The sequence below is a fragment of the Dipodomys merriami genome, unplaced genomic scaffold (genome assembly GCF_024711535.1).
Source record: "Dipodomys merriami isolate MVZ:Mamm:240054 unplaced genomic scaffold, mDipMer1.0.p SCAF_2, whole genome shotgun sequence".
In the NCBI taxonomy this organism is placed as follows: Eukaryota; Metazoa; Chordata; class Mammalia; order Rodentia; family Heteromyidae; genus Dipodomys; species Dipodomys merriami.
Window position 1 is genome coordinate 44,075,447 of NW_027203381.1, and position 24,564 is coordinate 44,100,010.

Below are 24,564 nucleotides of genomic sequence, written 5' to 3' on the forward strand. Positions count from 1 at the left end.
AAAAATGAATTACAAGAAGTATGTAATTCTCAAGCACAAACCCAGTCAATGGCTTCAGATCTTCCTTGTATTAAATACATAACTCAGGCTTGGCTTGCTACTAAATTCACTCCGAGGCAATGTCTTATTTAACCAGAAGAAAAAAGACTTCAATCTTTCCTGTATGTGAAAGCAGGCAACGGAGAGACCTGTGTGCTAAGCCAAGGAGTCTGGAAAGAGAAGCAGCCCCTGTCCATAAAAGGTTATGTTATGACTATGTTTGTTAAAGATGCTTAACCTTTATATGAGACACCTGCAGGGGGAGGATCTCTTCTCCAACATCTCTAGGCAGATGCCTTCTCTTCTACCACTGGTGAATATTTTTGTCTTCTTTAGTCATTATGTCAAAAATACACGTATTTTGCACTGTAGTTTGGAAAATAACTCACCATAGTTACTTAATGGACAGTCATTATATTCTGTGGCGGGGGGAGGGCAAGGAGCTTATTGAAATATGCTTGTTTATTTACAAGATGGGATTCATGAATGGAAGGGGGATTCCCAGAGGACAACTAGGCACTTGGAAGCTGATTCTAATTGAGTGCCTCAGCAGTAGTTGGTACTCAGGAATGAAGGGCAAGCTTCAGGAGACAAATTATGATTGTTCATATCGTGCTTTGGCCTAATCAACAGAACTTTAAAGTTTCAACAAGTGCTTGAACTGTGAAGCATTTGGACTAAGTACCTCCTCATTTCTTACAAGTAGGATATTGTACTTTCATAATATTTGCCCCAATGTGGTTGTATGTTCAAAATGCAGTAGTAAATGATTTTCATGGGAGTGTGGTGCCAAGAGCAGTATGAATTACTTGGGGGTGGGGGAGAGAAGAGTGTCTTCAGTTCTTTACCATTACTTTAATTCTCCGATATAAACATGGACATTTTCTTCAACATTACATAAATTGATATCAAATGTAGCTTCAATCCCTGTCTCCCATCCGTTCTCCCTAAATCTTTCCTTTGTAGACTCTCACATTGCTATGAGTGTGCCTTGGAAGGGAGCTGAGAGCATCTCCAGAGATTCTTCCAGGACTTTCCCTCTTTCCTGAGCAAGGCACCATCAAGGGGCCCAGTGATACAAGAGACTGTTTTTCACCCCTTTTATGGACAGAAAGAAAGGTAGAGTACTATGATGGAAACTTCTACAGCATATTGGAGCAGAAGAGCACTAACTGACCGCCAGGGTAATGTTTGAACCCTAATTCTGCTACTTACTACTTATGGCAAGTAGGTGTTCCCTCACTAGTATGTGGTCTTGGCTCAGCTACTTCCCTTCTTACTTAACTAGTAACACTGTCTTCAGGATGGTTAGTGGTAAATATATGGAGTTTTCAGAGCAGTACCACCCTTGTAGCAAATGCTGGATTAATATGAGACACAAAGTGGTTATTTTCATCATGACCAAGGCAAGAGGAGAACAAAATGTACTTATTGATTGTCCCTTCATCGATCAAAGTTTGTAGATCCCTTGGAAATTTGCCACAGATAATAAAGTAGAAACTGCCAGATGCCTGTGGCTCATGCTTATAATCAGAAGATTGCTGTTAGAGGCCAGTTCAGCATATATGAAAGACCCCTTCTCAAACAAGTGCTGGGTGCAGTGAGGTATGCCTGTCATCCAAGCTGCAAGAAAGACTAAGAACCGAGGTTCCAGGCAGTCTAGGCAGACAAGTTCATGAGACTCCATTGCAATGCAAAAAAACTGGACTTGGTATGTATACCTGTCATCTATCCCGGATACTATGGGAAGCCTAAAATAGGTGGATTGCAATTCATGCATACACCTGGGCAGGAAGCAAGACCCTATCATAAAAATAACCAGTATCACCGGGTACCAGTGGCTCATGCCTGTAATCCTGGCTACTCAAGACTGAGATCTGAAGATCACTGTTCAAAACCAGCCCAGGCAGGAAAGACCATGGGACTCTTGTCTCCAACTAATCACAGAAAATCCAGAAGTAGCTCTGAGGCTCAAGTGGCAGAATGCTAGCCTTGAGCAAAAGGAGCCCAGGGACAGTGCTCAGGTCCTGAGTTCAAACCCCAGGACTGGAAAAATAAATAACCAGTGCCAAAGAGGGATGAAGGCATGATTCAGCAGCAGAGCATCTGTCTAGTGAGAAGCTTTGAGTTCAAACCCTAGTATCAGCAATAATAACAACAACAATGTTAATAAAGCTGAATTGAAGTTAAGAAAAAGAAACTATGTGAATCTTCATGACTCATCATTAGTAAACAATGTTTCCATCACTGGAGTCAATGGGTATACATTTACATATTGTTATATATGAAGCTTAACAGTTACACTTATTATCTTCCTCAATAAAAATAAATAAAATGAGAAATAGAATAGCTATTTGAAGCCTGGTGCTGGTGGCTCACGTTTGTAATCCTAGCTACTCAGGAGGCTGAGATCTGAGGATTGCAGTTCAAAGCTAGCCCAGGCAGGAAAGTCCATGGTTTATCTCCAATAAACCACCAGAAAACTGAAAGTGGCGTTGTGGCTCAAGTGGTAGAAGGCTAGCCTTGAGCTGAAGAGCTGAGGGATAGCGCCCAGGCCCAGAGTTCAAGCCCCACTACTGATAAAGAAAAAAAAAAGATAGCTATTTGAAAAGAAATAAAGACAGAAAACAATAAATTTAGGTAATAGTCTAAACTTGTTGTCTCTTTTGTCCAAACTCACTGGATAATTAATGTGTAACACCTGGTTAGTATAAATACTAGTGCCTGCAAACAACAAGGACTTATAGGTAAGAGGATAGTTTAATGCTATGGATTTTTGTCATTATCTTTTATATAACTTGTATAACTTGAAACCACACTCAGTAATGTAAATAAAAATTCATTCATATTTCTGTAGCCAATATTTTAAAATTACTGACATACTAGGACTATGACATTGAATATATTGAATATCAACTATTTCATTTCTAAAGTGTCAGATTAGATCTGCAAATTTATAGCATTCTTTACCAAGTTAGAGTCCTGAGTTAATCAAATTCTAATTTATCTTTGAAGTTAAGGCAAACAGGAAGTTTGATAACTAGGAACATGTAAATATAGATATGAATGTGTCTTATGTGTATGTATATCAGGAGAGAGAGAGAGAGAGAGAGAGAAAGAGAGAGAGAGAGAGAGAGAGAGAGAGAGAGAGAGAGAGAGAGAGAGAGAGAGAGAGAAAGGAAGGAAGGAAGGAAGGAAAAAAGGAAGGAAGGAAAAAAGGAAGGAACAAAATACATGCACTTATATAGCCAAAGAAATATAAATGAAGTTATGCTGAGAACTAACTTATCAATAAAATATCCAAGAATAGGGCTCCCTCCATCTACAGCTGGCTGCTTCCAAGAGATGATGATGTAATCCTTGTTGGCATCCAAGCACATCACATCCAGGGGTGCAGCAGGGGCTCCTTCAATCTCTGCATCAGCATCTATGGAAACAGAAGTATCCCATTATCCCCTCCATCCTGCCGGCTTGGCAGGATGAGGCCACAGTGCACACACTCTCACCATGCCACCACAGTGGCTGCATCTTTGTCCCAATGGAGAAAGTTTCAAATCTCATGTGTTCACCAACATAACCAGGTATGCCTTTCAGCATCAGTGGGGAAGAACACTGTTAGAAAATGGAAAATGCTCTGAAAAGATCCTGTGACCTTTGCTTCATGGCCCTTGCTGTCCAAAACATTACAAAAGAAAATTAATAGGGAGATCTCAGAAATTTACTATTAGACAAGTCATCTTATGTCAGAAAGTCCATGTTTAGATGTGGACTGTGCAATGTTGCTAATAAACTATTAGAAGTCCCAAGAGAATGAGACTCCAAATGTGATAAATAGCCCCTTCTGTCACATACTTAGGAGAATAAGAGTCAAGGAGCTGTACCCATGTTACACTGAATATTACCATTTTGAAGGAGATAGGAAAATATTGGTTTTAACTCCATGCAGTGGTAGATATTGATTGTCAACTTGATCAAGATTGAGAGAGACTCAGGAGACTAGTAAAGTACACTTCTGGGTATGTCTGTGAGGATGTTTCTAGAGATGGTTAGAACTTGAGGGCTCTGACCAATGGTTTAATCCACTGATGAATTCAGAAACTGATAGACTGTTGAGAGGTGGTGGAAGCAGGGTGTGGAAGGTGGGGGTCTGACTGGTGAAAGTAGGTTGGGGTTGTGCTTTGAAGGCTCTGCCTTGTCATAGCGTGGTGTCATAGTTCTCTGCTTCCTGGCTACCATGAGTTGAAGAGCTTTGCTCTGTCCTCATTCCTCTGCCATGATGTTCTGCCTCACAAAAGCCCCAGAAACACAGAACCAGCCTAATGTGGACTGAAACCTCAGAAACTATGAATCACACACAGAACCAGCCTAATGTGGACCGAAACCCCAGAAACCATGAATCAAAACAAATCTTTTAATCATAGTATTAGAGAAACTCACTAGCACACCAAACAATTGCTCCTAAACCAAAGATAGCTGGAAAAAGAATTTATACTATCCACATTTGAGGCTTGTATATATGAATTTAGTGAAAGCCCAGTATGATACTAGAAACAAAAGACAGTTCATGCAATGAGATTCTCTAATAATGTGGTACTCCAGATTCAACGAGGAGGAGGAGAGAAAGGGGAATCAAATGTTCACTTGCAACCTTTTAAGTGAGACTGATTAAGACAAGAGGCAGGGTCTCTGGGGAAGGGCTCTACAATTTCCAGTTCGTCTTGGTGTTTGACCAACCCTTTTATAAACAGAGTTAGAAGGAAGACAGGCTAAGATGTATAGGAGACACTTACCCAAGGGAAAACACTTTTCTTGACTGGACAATCTTTTACTATTATTTATACTTCTGTAACACTCATGAGTTACTAAGACATTGGATATTGAGGCAGAAACATGGACATATTTCTGAATTTAATGCATTTGCATTACCCGTAAAGATTTAAGTTACTTGGACTTTGAACGTTTTGCTTCATGCTCCATAAGCCAACACGGAAAGTATTTCTGGGCCAATGTGGCCTGCAGACTTGCTAATTGAGACAGTAACTAAATCATTGTGCCTGGAATTGAATGCAGAATCCCTTTAAGGAAACCAACATTTTCATGAAGAGATACTTCTTTCCTTCCAGGCTTTGACTTGACAGGGGAGAGTGGACGGTGTGAGTAGAACAGAGCTGCCTAAGTGGTAGAACTGGTACTGCTACAAAGTCACTCAGCCTCCAGGGAAACAGCTTACAACTACTAGCCATATTCTTTTTGTTAACAGTCAGTAACATGACAATCTGCAACTCTTGCATTGATGGTGCAGAATTTAGTTCACTCTTTTTTTTTTAATTTTATTTTATTTTATTTGAGAACATACTGTACAGAGGGGCTACAATTACATGGGCAGGATAATGCATACATTTCTTACCAGCCTCCTCCTTTGTTTACCCTTCACCTCCCTTCCCAGCCTCCCCCCTCCCCCCACCCATTTAGTTCACTCTTGCATTCATGTATAATAACAGAGACAGGCTGTAGCAAGGGCCTGGTAGATATCAGACATCCACGGAGCCACATTCCAGCATTTCTGCATCATGGTTTGCAATATGCCATTTATAGAGTGTGCTTGGCAATCTTTCACTCAGGTGTCCATTTATCTATCCTATCTATCCACCCTTCTAAGTGCTAAACACAAAAGCCAAAAAAAAAAAAGGCTATTCTTTCTCTTATGAAGGTACAATATAGCAAAGGAAGGAAAATAGACTTTAAATGACAAGGGCACGACTGTGAAGCACTACATAACAGTATTTGGCTTCTAGCAGCTTCTATGCATCGCCACTCCACAGTACCCAGTCAGGAGTTGGTCCTCTTCTGCACCTGTTAATTTCTGGTATGGCAGATAAAAACATTCTCTTATTCCAATTTCTATTGCTTTGATTACTGGTGAAATTTCTTCATGTACTATTTTTTTGTAATTTGAAATTCGCCTTTCATGACATTTCTATCCTATCCCCCATGGCCTTATGATTTCATGCTATATATGTGTGTGCATGTGCATGCATGTATGGATGTGTGTGAGAGAGAGAAGAAAGAGGAAGGGAGGGAGAGAGAGCAAAAGAGAGAGCAAGAAGAATAATAAGGAGGAGGAGGAAGAGCAAGAGGAGGAGGAGAAGAGGAAGAGCAAGAGGAGGAGGAGAAGAGGAAGAGGAAGAAGAAGAAGAAGGAGGAGGAGGAGGAGGAGGAGGAGGAGGAGGAGGAGGAGGAGGAGGAGGAGGAGGAGGAAGAAGAAGAAGAAGAAGAAGAAGAAGAAGAAGAAGAAGAAGAAGAAGAAGAAGAAGAAGAAGAAGAAGAAGAAGAAGAAGAAGAAGAGGTATCCTTCTCTATCCTATCCAATGTTAGCAATGATACAGTGAGGATCAATAATAACATTAGATATCTCTGATGGAGGCTTATGGATGGCTTTTTCATTTATTTTTTTGCTTACTTATAGCATCTATATTTTCACAATGAACACATTATATATGCTAAATGTGAGTTGCTCTACAATGTGTTTCTGCAGACATATGGTACTTTATAAACTGATCATTCTGTGCAGAAACTATTTTCAGAGCAGCAAAAAAGGTTTTTTAAAACATCAAAGTGGCCTTATGTAGTTCACTAGATACAAATTATTTTTGCTGCTAGTCCTGGGGCTTGAACTTTACTTATAGTGCATACTGAAGAAAAATGAAAATATAGACCCAAGTTATGAACATAATTGCGGATAATAGGATCACCCTGAAAATCAGAGTGCTAACAATCTAGTTGACTGTCAACTCTGGAATGAATAGAGAAAACAAGACTTATCTCTACAATGAGTACTATGCAGCAACAAAAATGAACAAACTACCAAATATGTCTTGTAACATGAATGAACCTCACAATCTTCTAAGTGAAAGAATGCAGGCACAGAAGACCACAATGTACTCAAAAATGTCCAGAAAGGAACTCTGTATAGACAGAAAGCACATTAGTGGCTGCTGGAGGCTAAACTGGGCATAAAAGTGAAAGACAGATATGATATTAGGGGCTGTGGAAATATTCCAAAAGTGAATGATGGATGATGGTTACACAACTATATAAATAGGCTAGAAAATATTGAAGTGGACATTTAACATGATGAATCTAATGGGATATAAATTATACCTCAATAGGAAAGGTTTTTTTTTTTTAATTTTAATTGAACTTTTTTGGAAAGGTGAGGTACAGAGGGGATACAGTGCACACGTAATGAGGACATTTCTTTTTTTTTTTTTTTTGGGTCTGGTCATGAGGCCTGAACTCTGGGCCTGGGTGCTGTCCCTCAGCTCTTCAGCTCAAGACTAGCACTCTACCACTTGAGCCACAGCGCCACTTCCCGCTTTTTGCTTATGTGGTGCTGAGGAATCGAACCCAGAGCCTCTGGCTTGCAAGGCAAGCACTCTACCACTGAGCCACCTTCCCAACCCTCAATAGGAAAGTTTTTTAAATACCTAAAATATGAACATTAGTGGTGATAGCAGCAGTATCCTTAAGAACCAGACCAGAAGCAATCTAGCTAAATGAACAGACAAAAAAAGGCACTTCTTTGTATTGAATACTATACAGAACCTATTTTAAATTTAGCTTATAAATGATGCTTTAACTCACAGTGTGATTGTTGAAATTGTCTTGCCATTTCTTTTATTTCCGTTTAGATTTTCAACCTCTCACATCAATTTGTCTATGTTAGAATCCATTTCTGTAATTAGTGGATTTTAAAAACTTAGGGAGGGGAAGAATAGTAGGGGAAAACAAATGAGGGGTAAAATGCTCAATAGGAAATGTACTCATTACCTTACTCATGTAACTGTAACCCCTCTGTACAGTATCTTTACAATATTTTTTTAAAACTGGCTTAAGTATGAATTGTACATTTTGAAACCCTTCTTTCTGCCTTCTGTAGTTAGTCATATGAAGTCTTCCTAATGCTCACAGAGAGGCACAATACTGTGTATGGGGATGAGGAGTACAAAGGAACTGAAGGCCATGCTAGGCTTTCCAGAAAGTTCCACAATAGAATGACCAAAGCATACATTTTTTGGAATAACTAGACATGTTTTCTGGCTCAGATAAAACAACTGAACCCAAAACTAAAGACTTCTTTGCTGATTCAGTCCCTTTCTAGCCAGGCTTATCCAGGTGGTTTGGCTAAATAGACTGACAAGTTCCAGCAAGTTAATTTTCACTAAAATTTTTGCAGAAGGCTGGCACATGACTTTGTCCATCATGCTCTTGTGGCAGAGATAGTCTGCCACATTTTTCAGATATAATAGGTATTCAGGTATCTTTATCAGTTCTGGCCCATTGCAGAATTCCGTGGTCATTTGTTATTGTTCAACATACATGGTGTTGATCAATAAATGTCTCCAGTGGTCATTCTTCTATTTCCTCTTAGCATTAGAACCCCAGAGCATTCGCAGGAAGTACACTGACCAACTAGAGACCAGACATCTTTGTCAAGGGATGCTCATGTGCCCAGTGTTCACAAGCAGAAGTGAGGTGAGCAACATTGCTTCTTCTTTCCATTTTCTTTCCCCTCCCAGGGTACTGGGAGGGGAACCCAGGATGGTACCATGGGACACAGGGAAGTAATGGGACCTAGGACATTAGATGACCATGAAACATACCAGGTGATCCAGCCTCTATTTCTATACTGATAGACAGAAGAGACAAAATAAACATTGCTTCATTTCAGCAGCTTTGCCTGTGCCCCAATTAAAATCCTAGCTAAGAGTTCAAAAGACCTATATCCTAGGTCTCCTGGATAGCCTTTTGGCAAATTACAGAAGTTTTTTTGTGCTAGACCATACCACACTACACCACCAAGCCCAGCTAAGTTATTGTACTTCTTAAACTTTTGAGTCTCAGCTTCTGGATGTTAACATTAGGAAGCTGAAGAGAATCCTAACTCTTTTTTTTTTTTTTTTTTTTGGTCGGTCATGGGGCTTGAACTCTAGGCCTGGTGCTGTCCTTCAGCTCTTCAGCTCAAAGCAAGCACTCTACCACTTGAGCTATAGCGCCACTTCCGGTTTTCTGGTGGTTTAATGGAGATAGGAGTCTCACAGTCTCTCCTGCCCGGGCTGGCTTTGAACCGCGATCCTCAGATCTCAGCCTCCTGAGTAGCTAGGATTACAGGTGTGAGCCACCAGCGCCCGGCAATCCTAACTCTTTTTTTGCACAAACATCTGTGACAACTCAGGATAGTGTCCTACGTCACCCTCCCTGCGGACACTCCAGGTAAGGCCATGACCTAAGCTTGCTTCTGTTTGTTCTGCTGGTTCTTCCTTCTGACCAGCTAGGTGCTATCTCCCATGTGGCTCTCTGAGCCTCCTCTTTCTAGACCAGTGAGTGTAAGACATTTTCTTTTTCTGCACCTCTCCTGTGTCTCCTCTGAAGGTCACCTGAAGGATCATTACATAAAAGAACACAGAACACACTCTGGCTGGCTGAAAACATTTGTGGTATTCCTGTTCACTAAAACCAAAGCAACAAAGAAGGAGTCAATAATGAAATAATAAATTTGCTTCCTGAAATGCATATTAAACAGCAAGTCCCCAAATAATGTATCTTCTTTTGTAGAAGCTGCCAAAAACTAAGATGGGTTTTCATGGTATTAGAATTAGTGTGTCCACTCAAACACATGTAGACAACTGAACTAGTAGCTCACTGAAGATAAGGAAAGTCCTTGTATCCATGAGGCCAACACAGTTATTTTTGGGTTGGTGCCTTCCAGTATCACTTTTTACACTAGGTGTAATTTCCACTAGAAATTAATATGATAAGTTCAGGTAATTTGGAAGAATTTTCAAATGGCTCTTTATCATTTAAAAATATGTAACTGGGTAGCCTGATTTGGCTTCTGTTTGCAGCATGGTTGGGAGTTCTACTTTGTGCTGGGTCTTACCTCGAACAAAGACATAAGCGCTGTATTGCTCATAGTATTCTCCCATTCGAACACGGATGGTATAAAGGCCTTCATCTTCTTTGTTGAGATGAGAAAATGTCAGTGTTGCCCGATCTCCACTCCAATATATTTGCACCCATTTTGACGGAGAAACAGGTGCCCCTAGAAATAAAAAGGAAGAAAATTAATGGATTTCCCCTTCTATTACTCTCCTCTTTTGGCCTTCTTTTCATTGGACTCCCTCTTTTTTCCTCCTTTGATATATTTAAAGTTAGAGGAAGTCTCTAGAGCTTTCAAATATTCTGTAATACCTATATTAGCAAAAATTCTAAAAAGAAACTAGATATTCCAGGACAGATATATGATTTTTAGGGCCAACTACAAAATTAAATTGCAAAGCTCTTTGTTCAAAAACTTTAGAAAAGAGGCATTTTCATTTAAAATATTTTATTATTTATAAAATGTAACAGGGGTCATATAAGCCATAAAGAATAATATTTTGGTGCTATATGTTTATGTGCAATAAATAATACTAATTTGATATCTGGATTATAAAGTTCTGGCTTATTTTTCTGTAAATTTATTTATTTGGTCATCAAAATTTATATTTTGACCAACTTCATTGTAATTTATCATTTTTAAGTTTATTTTATACATGTATTTTATGTTTATATACAGGTGCTCACAGGAAAGCCAAGTCTTCCATTTGTTGAATCCACTACCCACTACCCACCAAACCTGAGCCCATGTGAGTCTGCACTGCACTTGGCCTGTCTCATCTATTAGGTGAATGCTTCATCATCACATCAGTCTTACGCATTATGCATAAAACAGAAGTTTAAGAATAAGGTGATGATTATAAATTTCAAGGCCATAACAACAGGGCATAAAACCCAATTTAGCTTATCTTCTAGAGTGGCCCTGTGTGATGGGATGGGTATGACCTGAAAGTTTCAGTACTACGTCTCCTGTTAACTAGTCAGGCAACTTTGGACTCTTGTAATTTTCATGAAGAAAATGGCGTTTGAGCCATCATAAAATTCCTTATAGTTGAACGCATTCTCACTATTTTGTCTCTCACTTTCTTATATTTCCCCAAAGTTTATTTTATAAAACTATTAAACAAAAAATATATCATGTTACTAATATGCATAGTAGCTAAATATGTCTCGAATTTAAAGTTGTGAAATGGAATCTTTGCTATTAATAAACCTGGTAAGACTTTTAGATAAACAGGACAAGGAAAGTCTCCAGGTTTGTTTGCTATGACCACAGCCCATCCTGTTGGCCAGGAGCTAAGCAGATAGATAAAAACTCACAAGGAGGATAGAGTCCTTATATTTCAATGTCTTTTAATGCTAACGAAGTAAATTAGAACAAGTACAATTTCCCAAGAGTTTTGTTTGTTTGGTTGGTTGATTGGTTGGTTTTCTGTGTTAGACCTCACTTTTCAAGAGATTCAGGGCAGAGAAAAGATCTTGGTCTTCAGAATGACAACCACCAGGTCTTGGTCTCCTGAAGCCAGAATTCAGCTCTGTGATTTAGGGCAATCCTCATTCTCTCCAGAGTTTTGTTTTCATCCATTATAGAGAATATGTCTGGAGCTAAGATTTGTGACATTATACTAGAGATGTATAAATTTGTGAGCCCAGTGTTTCAACTAATCAGTCTGTTTTTGTTCAGTTTAGCTTTGTTCCAGTACCTTTGAACCCAGGGCTTTGCACTCTCAATCATCTTTTTTGCTTGAGGCTAGTGATTTACCCATTGAGCCAAGTGTCCAACCAAGATTTTACTAGTTAATTGGAGGTGAAGTCTCAAAGACTTTTCTGCCCAGGCTGGCCTCAAACCAGGATCCTCACAATCTCAGCCTCCTGAGCAGCTAGGATTACAGGTATGAACTACTAGGGCTTAGTGTAGGTATATATACATACATACATGTATATATAATACACATATATACATGTATGTATACATATATTTGAATACAAATATATGCTCACATCTGAATATGTGTATATAAGTTTCATATACTTTCTATGGTATAAGTAATCAATTTATGAGAAAAGTTAATTTACCAAATATAATTAACCTATGAAGTAAATATTCATTTGGGGCACTTCTTTCCACATATTATATAGGCATAAGAAAAATCTCATCTTCACAAATATATTTTTAAATGTTGTTATCTTGTTATATATGTAAAAACACACAATTATCCCCTCTAACTCATAGACATTATGCTAGCTCTGGTGAACAGATCCTCAACCCAGCTCACAACCTTGTATAAACAAAACCTGTGTGAGAATTCCTCCTAAAGACTTACCATTTCTGTACCACTGGACCTCTGGCTGGAAATGCTTAATTTCAGGAGTGATCACTACCCGGCAGCCCAGACTCATCGTCTCTCCCTCTCTCCCAAAAGACACATCAAACTTATCATCAAAGTGGATGTCAAACTTGGATGCATAACCATAAGGGGTCACAGCAACTGCATACAACAACAACAAAAAAAAACAAATACCAGTCATTGAATTATTTCCCTTATCAAAGAGACACAGTCTTTTTATTTTTTATTTACTTATTTTTTTGGTGATCCTGGAGCTTGAACTCAGGGCCTGGGTACTGTCCCTGAGCTTTTTAGCTCAAAGCTTGTCCTCTGCCACTTGAGTAACAGCTTCACTTCTGGCTTTTTGGAGGTAAGAGTCTAAGTAGCTTCCATGCTTGGGCTGGCTTTGAATCATGATCCTTAGATCTCAGCTTCCTGAATAGCTAGAATTACAAGTGTGAGCCATCAGTGCCTGGCTATATTTTTTTTTTAGATTTTTTTTTAATAGTTGAAAAAAGTCAAAAGCAAAACAATATTTGTGACCTGTGAAAAGTCATAGGAAATTCAAATTGCAAAGTTTATAACTAAACACAGCACACTCATTCCTTTGCTGATTGTTTATGCCCACTTTCATGTTTTAGTGATAGAGCTGAGTACTTGCAACAGAGGCCATCTGGCCCATAAAGCCTAAAATATTGACAGTCTAGTCCTTTACAGAATGTTTGCTAACCCCTGATTTAAAATCAGATTTGGAATTAGGACCACTTTTTATTTATCCTTTCACTGTGTGTGGTCTTGTCCTGTTTAAACTCCCTAAACTGTCTCCTTAACTACACAGGACAAATGAAAATATACCTATTTTGTAGATTTGGAGGGAACTTTAATGAATCAATGCATATAAAAATGGTTTCAAACCATGTTTAGGACAACTGATCAATATAGAGTAAATAAGAAAACAAAACCAAAGGCAAGAACTGTCTATGAAGTTTACCAGCATATCCTGAGAACCTAAGCCAGTACCTAGCATGTAAGTAGGTGGTTAATAACTATTAGTTGAATGTATGAATTCAAGACCTCTGTTTTCTATTGGGAACAACTGCACCTAAGTCAGTGGCTGGTAAGAAGAGAGTTTGTATACATAAGCAGTAAGAGAAATAAGGTTTAAGCAGGGCTTTCAGAACCTGGCTTGATAGAGAAGAAAGTGATATAGCCATGAAGATGAGATGGAGATATTCTGATGACTATAAAATGATTATCCAGACCTCTGTTAGGTACCCTGAACTTCAGCACTTCCAATTATTCTATGTCAGTATAAATCAGATGATGAGAAAAGGACATCATGTGGGATGAGCACCTCCCTCACTTCCATCTGTCATCATTTCCCACTTGCAGGCTTGATACTAATGATTATAACCAGGAATATTCAAGTTAGGAACCATTCTATAAAGTCAAGGGATAAGCCATCTACAAACACCAAATGAAACAGTTGAAGACCATCTCATGAGAGAGGATCTTCATCAACCATTTTCAAAACCACCATCCTTTACTCAATGCATGGAAAGTAAATTTGGACTTCCTTCTCTTTTCAGTCTGACCAGGGTAAGAATATGATTATTTCATAGACAACAAAGATTTTAATTCTAAATATAGAGAAGTTCTGATGCATAAAATGGTTAAGGTTTATAAACTTGCACATTATCACCGCTAGGCTATCCTAATAGTTTATTAATTAATCACATTTTTACTTCAGTTTAAATTATACTTTTTAGTCGGGTGTGGGTGGCTCATGCCTGTAATCCTAGCTACTCAGGAAGCTGAGATCTGAGGATCTCTATTCAAAGCCAGCCTGGACAGGAAAGTCAGTGAGACTCTTATCTCCAATTAACCACTCATAAAAACTGGAAGTAGCACTTGGCTCAAAGTGGTAGAGCACTAGCCTTGAGCATAAGGAGCTCAAGGACAGTGCCCAGGTTCCAAGTTCAAGCCCCCATGACTGACTGAAATAAATAGCACTTTTAAAGCCAATACAATTATTACTTCATTTTCTATCAAATATCCATTCATTCTCATATATGCATTTTGTGTCTGGTACCGAGATTCAGATAAGAAAAATTCAGTCTTACCTTCAAGTGGCTCGTGGACAAGTAGAAAAGACTGACAGTTAACAATGGCCCATGTCATAGACATTCAAAAAGGTGCCACGGCCTCACTAGGAACACTTAACCCCAACTGGATGGGGTATGGGAATGATAAAGGAGGTCAGACACAATTTCTCAATAAAGCATTGCTGACCTAGATATTTATCTCTGTATGTTTGTATGCATGCGTGTGCATGTTTGCTTAAATCTTTACTCTATCCAGTTTTGTATATGACATTTCTTAGTTAAACACAGTAAGATATGAATGCATTAGCTATTTTTAACCCATCACATCTCAGTTTTCATAAAACAAGAACAAGGCAATTTAATACAGAAAGAAAATAGTGACCAAAGAATCTAAAAACAACAATCACTAGCCATAGGTAAGTAGTATGTAGTTTATCTACCCTTATATACACTTATCTACCATTATATAATGTCATGATACATATGGTTTGCATTAATTTTAGCACTATAGAAGAACTTACTATGGTGACTTTTAGCAAATACACTGTTAAACTTACAGCTGAGAGGCATGGTGGAAGAGCCAGCATGGAAGCGAGTCTCATCAAACTCTCCCTTATATCCTATTTAAAAAAAAAAAAAAAAGAGCAATACATGTGAGCTGCTTTGTGATTGGTTATTCTTTTCAAGCATGGAAAACTTTTCAAAATACACTTTGAGTAAAACCAATATGGCAAACCTACTCTTTACCACAACTGAAGCATAGGCTGAAAGCTCTCCTTTAACATTCATCGCCGATGCCCGGTACTGAGCTGTGTCTTCAAAGTCACATCTGAAAGAACACATGGAAATGAATGGTCATCGTGGGGACTGTCTTTTGTTACTGGCTGTTTTATCCAGGAATTTTTTGCTAACACAGAAGACTCCAACGCAGTGGCTAGCCCATGGCTCTTTGAAACTTTTTTTTTTTTTTGGTCAGTTGTGGGGTTTGAACTCAGCCTGGGCACTGTCTGTGAGCTTTTGCACTCAAGGCTAAAGCTCAACCACTTTGAGCCACAGCTCCACTGCCAGCTTTCTGGTGGTTAATTGGAAATAAAGACTCTTGCAGACTTTTCCTGCCTGGATTGGCTTTGAACCACAATTCTTAGATCTCAGCCTCCTGAGTAGCTAGGATTATAGGTATGAGTCACGTGCCTGGTCTCTTTGTAACTCTTGATAAGGCTCCTGTCTCTGACTGAGTACCTCTGAGATGTTATATAGTTCAAGTTGATCTATTGCACTTTCAAATGAGCTGTAAAATGGGAGAATGCCTATCATCTACTGTGACCCTGGCCTGGGTTCACTGAAAATATATGACAAAAAAAATGTCAACATAGGACTAAGTTTATACATTACAGTGAACAATACTATGATAAACTTGTCAAAATTGTTTGGGGAGGAGAAAATGACCAACCATGCACTTCTGTGACAGGTAACATATCTGGAGGCACAGCAGAGGCCTCCCTGTGGCCTGCTTTCTGTCCTTAGAGGAGAGTTTGAGTCTGGGAACATCAGTAGGACAGGGAAGATAAAGAAGCACCCTGTTATTATAGATTCTCCCTTGTATATCTGAGCCAGATTGGTCTGACCTGTAGTGTTCTAATCTCAAAACAAAAGTAAATAAGTTATGCTTAAATTCTTCAAATATTCAGTTTTATCACACTGTATAGTGCAAGATTGGATGTTCCTCGAAGTAATTATGCAGAAACTAGTCTGTCATATAAAAAATGGAATGATCTCACCAAGAGATGAGCAGGCTGATTTCAGAGCATGCTATGTTGTGTTTAATCACACTTGTACCCTTGTTCTTGTTTCTCAGGATTTGGTTGTATTTATGACAAAATTTATATCTTTTTTTGGTGGGGGGTCCAGTCGTGGGGCCTGAACTCTGGGCCTGGGCACTGTCCCTCAGCTCTTCAGCTCAAGGCTAGCACTCTACCACTTGAGCCACAGCGCCACTTCTGGCTTTTTTCTTTTTGCTTATGTGGTGCTGAGGAATCGAACCCAGGGCCTCAGGCATGCAAGGCAAGCACTCACCACTGAGCCACTTCCCAGCCCCAAAATTTATATTTTGATGTAACTTTACAGACATCAATAGGACTCCAGGATGGTAAATACAATTGCATTTGCACAGCCATTTAATTTTGAAGGCAATCATATGTTCTCTACTGGTTACTGACAGACATGGTGTGACTAATCAGTGTCAGAGTCTGTGGGCTGTGTGAAGCCCAGTGTCATCTGGGCCAACTCCTTTGATATGTGGGGGTGGGAGGGGACAACTCTAAGTTTCTTGAGAATGGAATGCTCCATTAAAAAGAAAAACAAACATTTCAGCTCACCAGGGTGTTATATGAGCTAAAAATGGAGCTTGTTTAATATTTTTATCTACATAACTAAGTTTAGATTTCAAAATAATCTTGAGAGATACTGTAAGACTTTGAAGATTTGGAAATTTTGATATGGGTTTGATTTCCACATTTGGCTTTGGAACTCACTTTACTCTAAGACATCCCAGTTCAGTCCCTCCTTTTGTATATACAGACTGACAAAGCATATTGTTGTCCATAATTCCTGGTGAGCTGAAGGAAAGAATATTATCTCCAAGTCCAGCCTACTTACAGTGACTCCCACCCCAGTCTCCACAACATTTATTGCGTAGAAGCAAAATAATACAATGATGATGTTGATTTGGAACTCCAAAGGAAAACTAACTAGAAATGCCTATGTAGGTGACTTAATTTTCTTCTTGATTGCTAAGAAAAATTCTCAAGTCGATAGAATGATGAAAAAGGACTTAAAAAATTTCTGATCATCTTTAACTAAATTAAAATATCAGATCACTTTGGGAGGTAGTGTGAAGTGGAAGGATTAGTCATGCATATCACCTTGTGGGTGTGCACCCACAGAAGAAATGCATATAAACGTTCCTGTGGAGACCAGGCTGGAAAAACTGTGCTTCCCTGTGCCACTGTTGGGCAACACACAGAGACACTGCTGTTCTCTTACTCGTTAATCTCCAGAGTGTGCATTCCATATCGACTTCCAATAATATACTTCCCAGGGTTTGCATGCACATTTATTGGCACTTGATTTTTATACCTATGAGATAACAGAAACAAAATAGATTGAAGGGTATAACTTCAAATAATAATTTCATGATTAAATTCACACAATTTTTGTTCTTGCAGGCACACCTGTAAATGGGTCTCTGAGGATAACAGCAGCAACTATCCAATAAGTACAAATTAAATTAGCTTAAATAAACTACACTAGCAATACAATAAAACTGTTAGTGGCAGTGCACTCCCTTCTTCCATTAATCTTCAATGAAAGGTATGAATCATTCACAATATGGATGTATTTCATTTACTTGGTGTTAATGAAAATCTTACTTATGAATGAGTACATAGGTAATGATTCCTTACTAATTCCTGCTGGAAGTCAAGACAGTGATTTCACAGGGTAGTGAAGGGAAAGAGGTGTCTGGAGTACTCATAGTGTTTGGTTTCTTTTTTTAAAAAATTGTTAGTGTAAAGGTGATATACAGAGGGGTACAGTTGTATAAGTCAGGCAATGAGTACATTTCTTTTTGAATAGCATCACCCTTTCCCTTGCTCTTTCCTAGATTTTCCCTCTCTCCCTCCCTCCCCCAACAGTTGTATAGTTAATTTTCAACATAGTGTCAAGTGAGTATCACTACTGCATTTATTTACTGTCTGTCTTACCATTTCTATGTTCCCCCTACTCTTCCCAAAACAGATAAACTTACTAACAAGACAAAAGGTACAGAAAACAAAAACAGCAACAAAGGAGAAAAAAACAAAAATAACAAAGAAACTCTTGTTTCCATTTCTTGGTGTTCAGTTCTATATATACCGTTATATATAATCATATGCACATAGCTATTGAGGCTTTATGATCCTCTCCTAAGAATACCTCACTATGTGAATGTCTAGAGTCCTGTATAATTTATCATGACCAACTATATTTTTTGTCTTTTAGCATCTTGATTTGAAGGTTGGTTAATTGGGGGTGTTTAGATATAAAAATGGATCACAATTTTATAATCATATTAAAATATATGCTTTCAAGTGCACATATATTGTACAACAAAAAAGCTGAAAAAAGATTTGACTATAGCTGACATAACAGAAAGTCTTTGTGTTGAGGGTTTTGTTGTTGATTGTTTGTATAGAATGAAAGCAAAACACTCCTCCTGCTAACATTCTTGCATGTTATTGGTAAGAACAATGTCACTGTACTGAAAAAACATCTCATTCAAGTGATTTATTCTGTGTCATAAACAACTGTGCATTTGTATTGGAAGAATTTATATAGCGTGAAACAAAACTCCTGGCTAGGAATAAATAAAGGGCTCCTTCTTCTGACTGCTCCATTCATCTGTGGTTAGGCCTCTCAGCCTTCAGTAAGTGGGTCAAACAGAAGAGCCTCTCCCTGAAACAGATGTCTGGATCTGTAGCAGTCCCCATGTTCTCAATAGCCAGAGTCTATAGTCCAGACCAGATTTAACTTACTTAAACCATTTTCTGCCCAAATAAGGAGCTAGGTTTCCTTTGCTTCCCTTTCCAACACCTTACTCCATGTGCATACATAGCACAACTGACCACAAGTGATGGAAAATTCAGAGTGCTTTGTGTATCTATCGTATCGCAAACTCAATCCTCATAACCACCATGAGAGCTGAAATTTTCTTTAACATTTCTTCTAGATAGAGGTTAAATGACTTGCTCTGATCACATGGCCAGAAGTAGCTGAGACAGGATTTGAAACCAGGAAGTCTGGCACTTGGTTCACATGTCATTTCTATTTTTTAATCGTTTTCTATATAGCTGCATTTTATTTCTTCAGATTTTTGAAAATGACTACACGTAGGTTTGGAAGCAAAGAAAGTGGTGGAAAGGGAGAGGAAGAATATCAGTCTCAGTCTCTCAGTTTCAGTCTTTGTTCCTTTCTTCCCTACCTCCCCCTAACCCCCACACACATCCTATGTTCTCATTGTAGTTTGGAGTTTTTTCCCTACACGGATTCATGGATTGGAACTTGGTCCAAATAGTGGTGGTATTAGGAGGTGCTAGAACCTTTAAGAGGTGCAAGGTTATTGGATCATTGAGTACCAGTCTCAGCAAGTATCAAATACTTCTTTGGGCCCCTGCTTAGTTCCAAGAAAGTGGGTTGTCATAAAAGAGAAAGCCTGGATCCTCATTACTGCTCCTGGAATTCTGTGTCACACTATGTGACCTCCTCCTCTTGCATGTATTCCTATTTGCAAAAAATTTGGCAAAATTACCACTGGGGCTGGCACCAGAGCTGGCACCATGCTATTGGAACTTTCAGCCTCTGAAATTGAGAGCTAACTAAACTTATTTTTTTTAAACAAGTTACCTAGCCGGAAGAATTTTGATACTTCAATGTAAAATTAATACAGTTGCTAAAGAACATTGTTTTCTATAATTTTTTAATGTCTCAATCTCCTTTTCCACCTGTAAAGTACCAACTTATTCTTCAAGATGCAGACCAAATTTTACTTCTTCAATAGGCTTCTCCTTTAAAATCCCACAAAATGTAACTGTTCCCAACTCTAAGTCAGTGGTACTGATTGGTTTAAATTGCTAAGTATAACATTTATCAGAATTATGAGTGGATTTGCATCTCTTCTACTATGTTGACAGCCCCTTGAAGATGAAGAGTGTATGATACATACTGAGTTCCATTCATACTCCCGAGGAAGGATGAACCATAGGCAAATATAAGAAAGTAGAGTTGGTTAAATTAGGAAGAATAATTGTATAATGCAGTAGATAATTGTAGATTCATAATTTTTCCCACTGGAGGACTGAAGCTCTGATAAACATGCTTCATGATATGAATGATTTTTTCTATTTATTTTTGTTTTCTTGTGATGCTAGGGATTGAACACAGGGTCATGCATATGCTACCACTGAGCTAAATCATTCAGTCCCTGGATGACTTTAAATGAGGAAGAAAGTAAGTTGAGGCTTACTGAGTCTTGCTTCCCCTCAGATCTGAAAGAAGAGGGTTGTCTTAGCTTGACAATCACAGTTGCATAACAGGTGTTAGCTGTATAACCTTACTACCACCCACAGAAGGTATTGCCGGTTGGTACCGTACTGTTTCCTGCCAGCACAGAAGTGGTCTCAACCAGCTATCTCAACACAGAGGCTCTAAGCAAGCAATACTAGTTGATCAGAGATGGCTACTGGTCTCAAAATTTCCCCATTTTGGTGGATGGCAGAGTAGAACATGTTCATTGCATGCTCTCTGATTAGATTGGCTTAGTTTGTTCATTTCACATTCAGAAGTTTCCTCTCGCTCTAGTTTTTCACCTTGGAGGGTTTTCAGTAGTTCCTCTTAGCACAAGAAGAGTGACATGACATTAAATGCTGTGGCATGTGCTGATTGATCAAACATCTACTTTGGCTTTAGGTCAACAATGCTGTTCATATCTCTATAAAGTTAGAGTTAAAAGGGTATTTTGCAGCTCCTATGATTATTTCACTCCCCTCGTCTCCCAGGACTACTCGACTTAGCACCTTGATGCTTTCCCCTAATGAAACACCACTGCTAATGTGGCCACCTGGCAAAGGAACCAGATTTAAATAAGATACGCACATAACACTGGCTGCGAAGCATTTAGTCTCTCCTCTGGAACTCTAGATAATCAGAGGAAGAAATTCTTGCTTAAAGTGCTAGAAAAGAGTCAAATCCAAAAGCAATGTCCTTCTATCCTCCCAGGAATTTTACTTATGAGATGTTCAGGTTTGAGCTCCAATAAGATCAGCTGCCTTAGTGTTAAGACTGGGAAGAAAAGGATTTTTGGCCTGGTTTGTATGTACTTCACAGCTTGTTGCTTCTGAGAAGTGAAATTCTACAGTAGTCAGTCATCAACTAATATTGGAGAGTAATCTACACCTAAGGAATATTTATCAAAGGGTTTTTAAATATTTGTAAATATTCATATGAACACCCTTTCCCCTCCTATTCTCATGTAATTTATGAATTACTAGAGAATACGTTTTTGGCATACCATGAACATGTCTACCATGAACAATACTGTGCTATCCAGTGACTTTTTAAATTCATTTATGTAAAGCACACATTTAGTCCTCCCATATAAATGTCAGCTTAGATAGTGGGCTGGCTTTGATAATGAGGTTATAGCAAAACCTCACTGACAGTGTAAAATATGGTCAAGCAAAAAGGTTTTGTGATCATTTTTTTCTATCAGTGAATAATGTATGCCCAAATGATCTTCAACATATCGAATCTCACCAGTCATGGGATGGCTGCTTAGAAGTCAACTTAAATCCTGAATAAATAGCTGTGATCCACCTCAAAAACCCATTATTGAGAGAGAGAGAGAGAGAGAGATATCTATCCCATTAGGTTAGATTTTAGAATCAGATAGATATATGGATAGACAGACAGACAGACAGAAAGACAGACAGATAGAAAGATAGAATTCTAAATCCTTATGTTGGAAAATGATAATAATTTATAAATAGTCTTTGCTAGTTCTTTTAAGTACAGCCTGTTTTCTTATGATATAAACATTAGTGACTGTTAAATTTAACTATATGTAAATAGTCCTAATCTTGTAAATATACTCAATGCACATGATCCTATGAGAGAAATAATAAATTTCATAATTTGCAAAATAGATGTGTTTTACAAATTTCTTAAGAAATACTTTTTGTGCTATTTTATTCTTAGGTTTTGAAATTTTTATCATGACAAATTTCTCCAAATGTTTATTGGATAATGGCTTTGAGGTCATAGTAAAGAAGCCAACACATCTTGCCTAATATTATAGGCCAGATCTGAAAACATGATATAGAAGAGGGAGGGAATGCCTGTTACTCTCTAACTCTTACATTGCTCCAATGAGTTTTCCTGCCTCTCTTTGAAGGTGACAATAAAGATTTCCATTGAAAATTTGATCCAGGCTTGAGGTCTGAAATCTACTTTAAAGCTGTCATTTATTTATTTGTTTATTTATTTTCTGGTCCTGCAGCTTGAACTAAGAGCCTGGGCACTGTCCTTGAGCTTTTTTGCTCATTGCTAGCACTTTACCACATGAGCAACAGCTCCACTTTCTGCTTTGGGGTGGGTAACTGGAGATAGGAGTCTCATGAACTTCCCTGCTCAGGCTGGCTTTGAACTACAGTCCTCATATCTTTGCCTCCTGCATAGGTATTACCAGAGCCACCAGCATCTCTTTTTTTAGTAGGGAAAAATCCAAATAATTCTCTCTTAAAAGAGAATTTTTTTCTTCTTTATTTCATATAATATTTGATTTTTGACTAGGTAATATACTTGAATTACCTAGAAAATATGAAGAAGCAGAAAATGGAAATGCTATATGTAAATAATCTCCTTCCTGGAATCTATCTCCTTGTATCAATTTCCTCCTTCAGAGTCAACTGCTCTTCTTAAGTTCTTACCTACTTTTTAAATTATATTAATTTTAAAATAAGTGCTTTTCCTCACCACTTCAACCAATATATTATTATACAAGTTATTACACAACATAGCCTATTAAATTTGGTTTTTCCACTACATACATCTGCATTGACAAAGCACCCCTCAAGGATGGCTAATTGGTCACTATGGTATTACAACAGCAAACTCTGCAACTCACTTTTCTATTGGACCTAACACATAAACAGGCCTCCTTCTGCTTTTGGAATGAATTGGGCATAGGCCAGTGTTCCACACACACTCTGCTCCTGGCCTGCATGAGTGATTTCTGCTTCAGCCATTCAGCACTCTCTGGATTACCTCTAGGTTCCACTGACTAAATAGATTTAGTCAGTAGCCATGGGACTGGCAGAATCTCACATGTTCCACTGCATGTTTATATTATTTATTAGACTTCAGGGACACTCATGACCTAATAGTGTCCAGTGGAAACTTGGAGCCCTAACTTTCTTGGCAAGGGTGTTGAGGGAGCCAAGCCCCAAGCACGCATGTCTTTGAAAGATGTGGCTCCGGGATTAACTGCTATGAGTAACAGTGGCATAATAGTAGTGTGACTACAGAAAGTTACATCACAAACTTCCACCTTTTATCCTCTTTTTGTTTGAGATGACCAGTATTTCTTTCCTACTTATATTTCGTTTCAGACACAGGAAGCTGCATTTGAGTATCATAAAGGAAGAAATGCCAAGAAAGGAACCACTAAGAGCTTGGTTCTTGCTTGGGTTCCCTGTTCTTTGAGGGAAAAGATGCTTACTGAAGAGTGCATGTCCTATACCAGTGTTGCAAAGTGAATCAGAGCCCCAGCTAATGCTCTATAGAAAAGGCTTCCAAGTGTGGCTTTATCTGGAAGTGAATGAGACTAGTTTCAGTCCCTTCCCAGCGTGAGTCCTTATAGATATAAGAGTCAGTGTACTCTGTCCTAATCTTATATTTTTTTGCAGTGTCACCACAGTGTAGAAGTTTCATGCCCTCAAACCTGGATCTAACCCTGGTTACTGCCATTGCTAAATGTCAGTTATAACATTGATGATAAAATTTTAGGCTATTCAAGGACAAATCTTGCTCCCAGCAGATTATTAACTATTTTCTTAGTTGTTCTCTGGTTCAGTTTTAGTATTTGTTTGCTTTGCAAGGTGAGAATTTCTGTGAAGTGCTTGGCCTGTCCTTCTTAGGAGAACTTAGGATAAAAAGGGAATCCCAGTAACGGGAACTTTGCATAAGGCTTGAGGGAATCACTCGCTAAGCACTGAAGTGCTTTTCACCCTTTAGTTTTCAAACTCAAGAACCTCAAAAAGATTTTATAGTTCAATATATATATATTCAAGATGTAGTCTATATATATTAGTATGTATAATATATTTTATATAGATAGATAGATAGATAGATAGATAGATAGATAGATAGATAGATAGATAGATAGATAGATAGATCAGTCCTGGGCTTGAACTGAGGGGCCTGCACACTGCTTTAAGCTATTTTACTCAAGACTGTTGCTCACTTGAGCCACAGCTCCACTTCTGGCTAGTTTGGGTTGGTTAATTGTACTTTCCTGACCCTGGCTGGCTTTGAATCATGGTCCTCAGATCTTGACCTTCAGA

The 24,564-nt window shown here is 38.5% G+C and overlaps 1 protein-coding gene across 1 annotated transcript in view; it reads right to left on the reverse strand.

The window, feature by feature from the left end:
• The window catches only part of Myom1 (myomesin 1), a 131,081-nt gene that overhangs the window by 75,340 nt on the left and 31,177 nt on the right, over positions 1 to 24,564 (reverse strand). Inside the window, exons 6-11 of the mRNA XM_070029493.1 lie at positions 17,453 to 17,545; positions 15,151 to 15,239; positions 14,968 to 15,030; positions 12,303 to 12,467; positions 9,980 to 10,141; positions 3,325 to 3,466 (exon numbers count right to left, since the gene is read on the reverse strand). Of these exons, the coding sequence (XP_069885594.1) occupies positions 3,325 to 3,466; positions 9,980 to 10,141; positions 12,303 to 12,467; positions 14,968 to 15,030; positions 15,151 to 15,239; positions 17,453 to 17,545 (714 nt within the window). The remainder of the gene's footprint in view (positions 1 to 3,324; positions 3,467 to 9,979; positions 10,142 to 12,302; positions 12,468 to 14,967; positions 15,031 to 15,150; positions 15,240 to 17,452; positions 17,546 to 24,564) is intronic.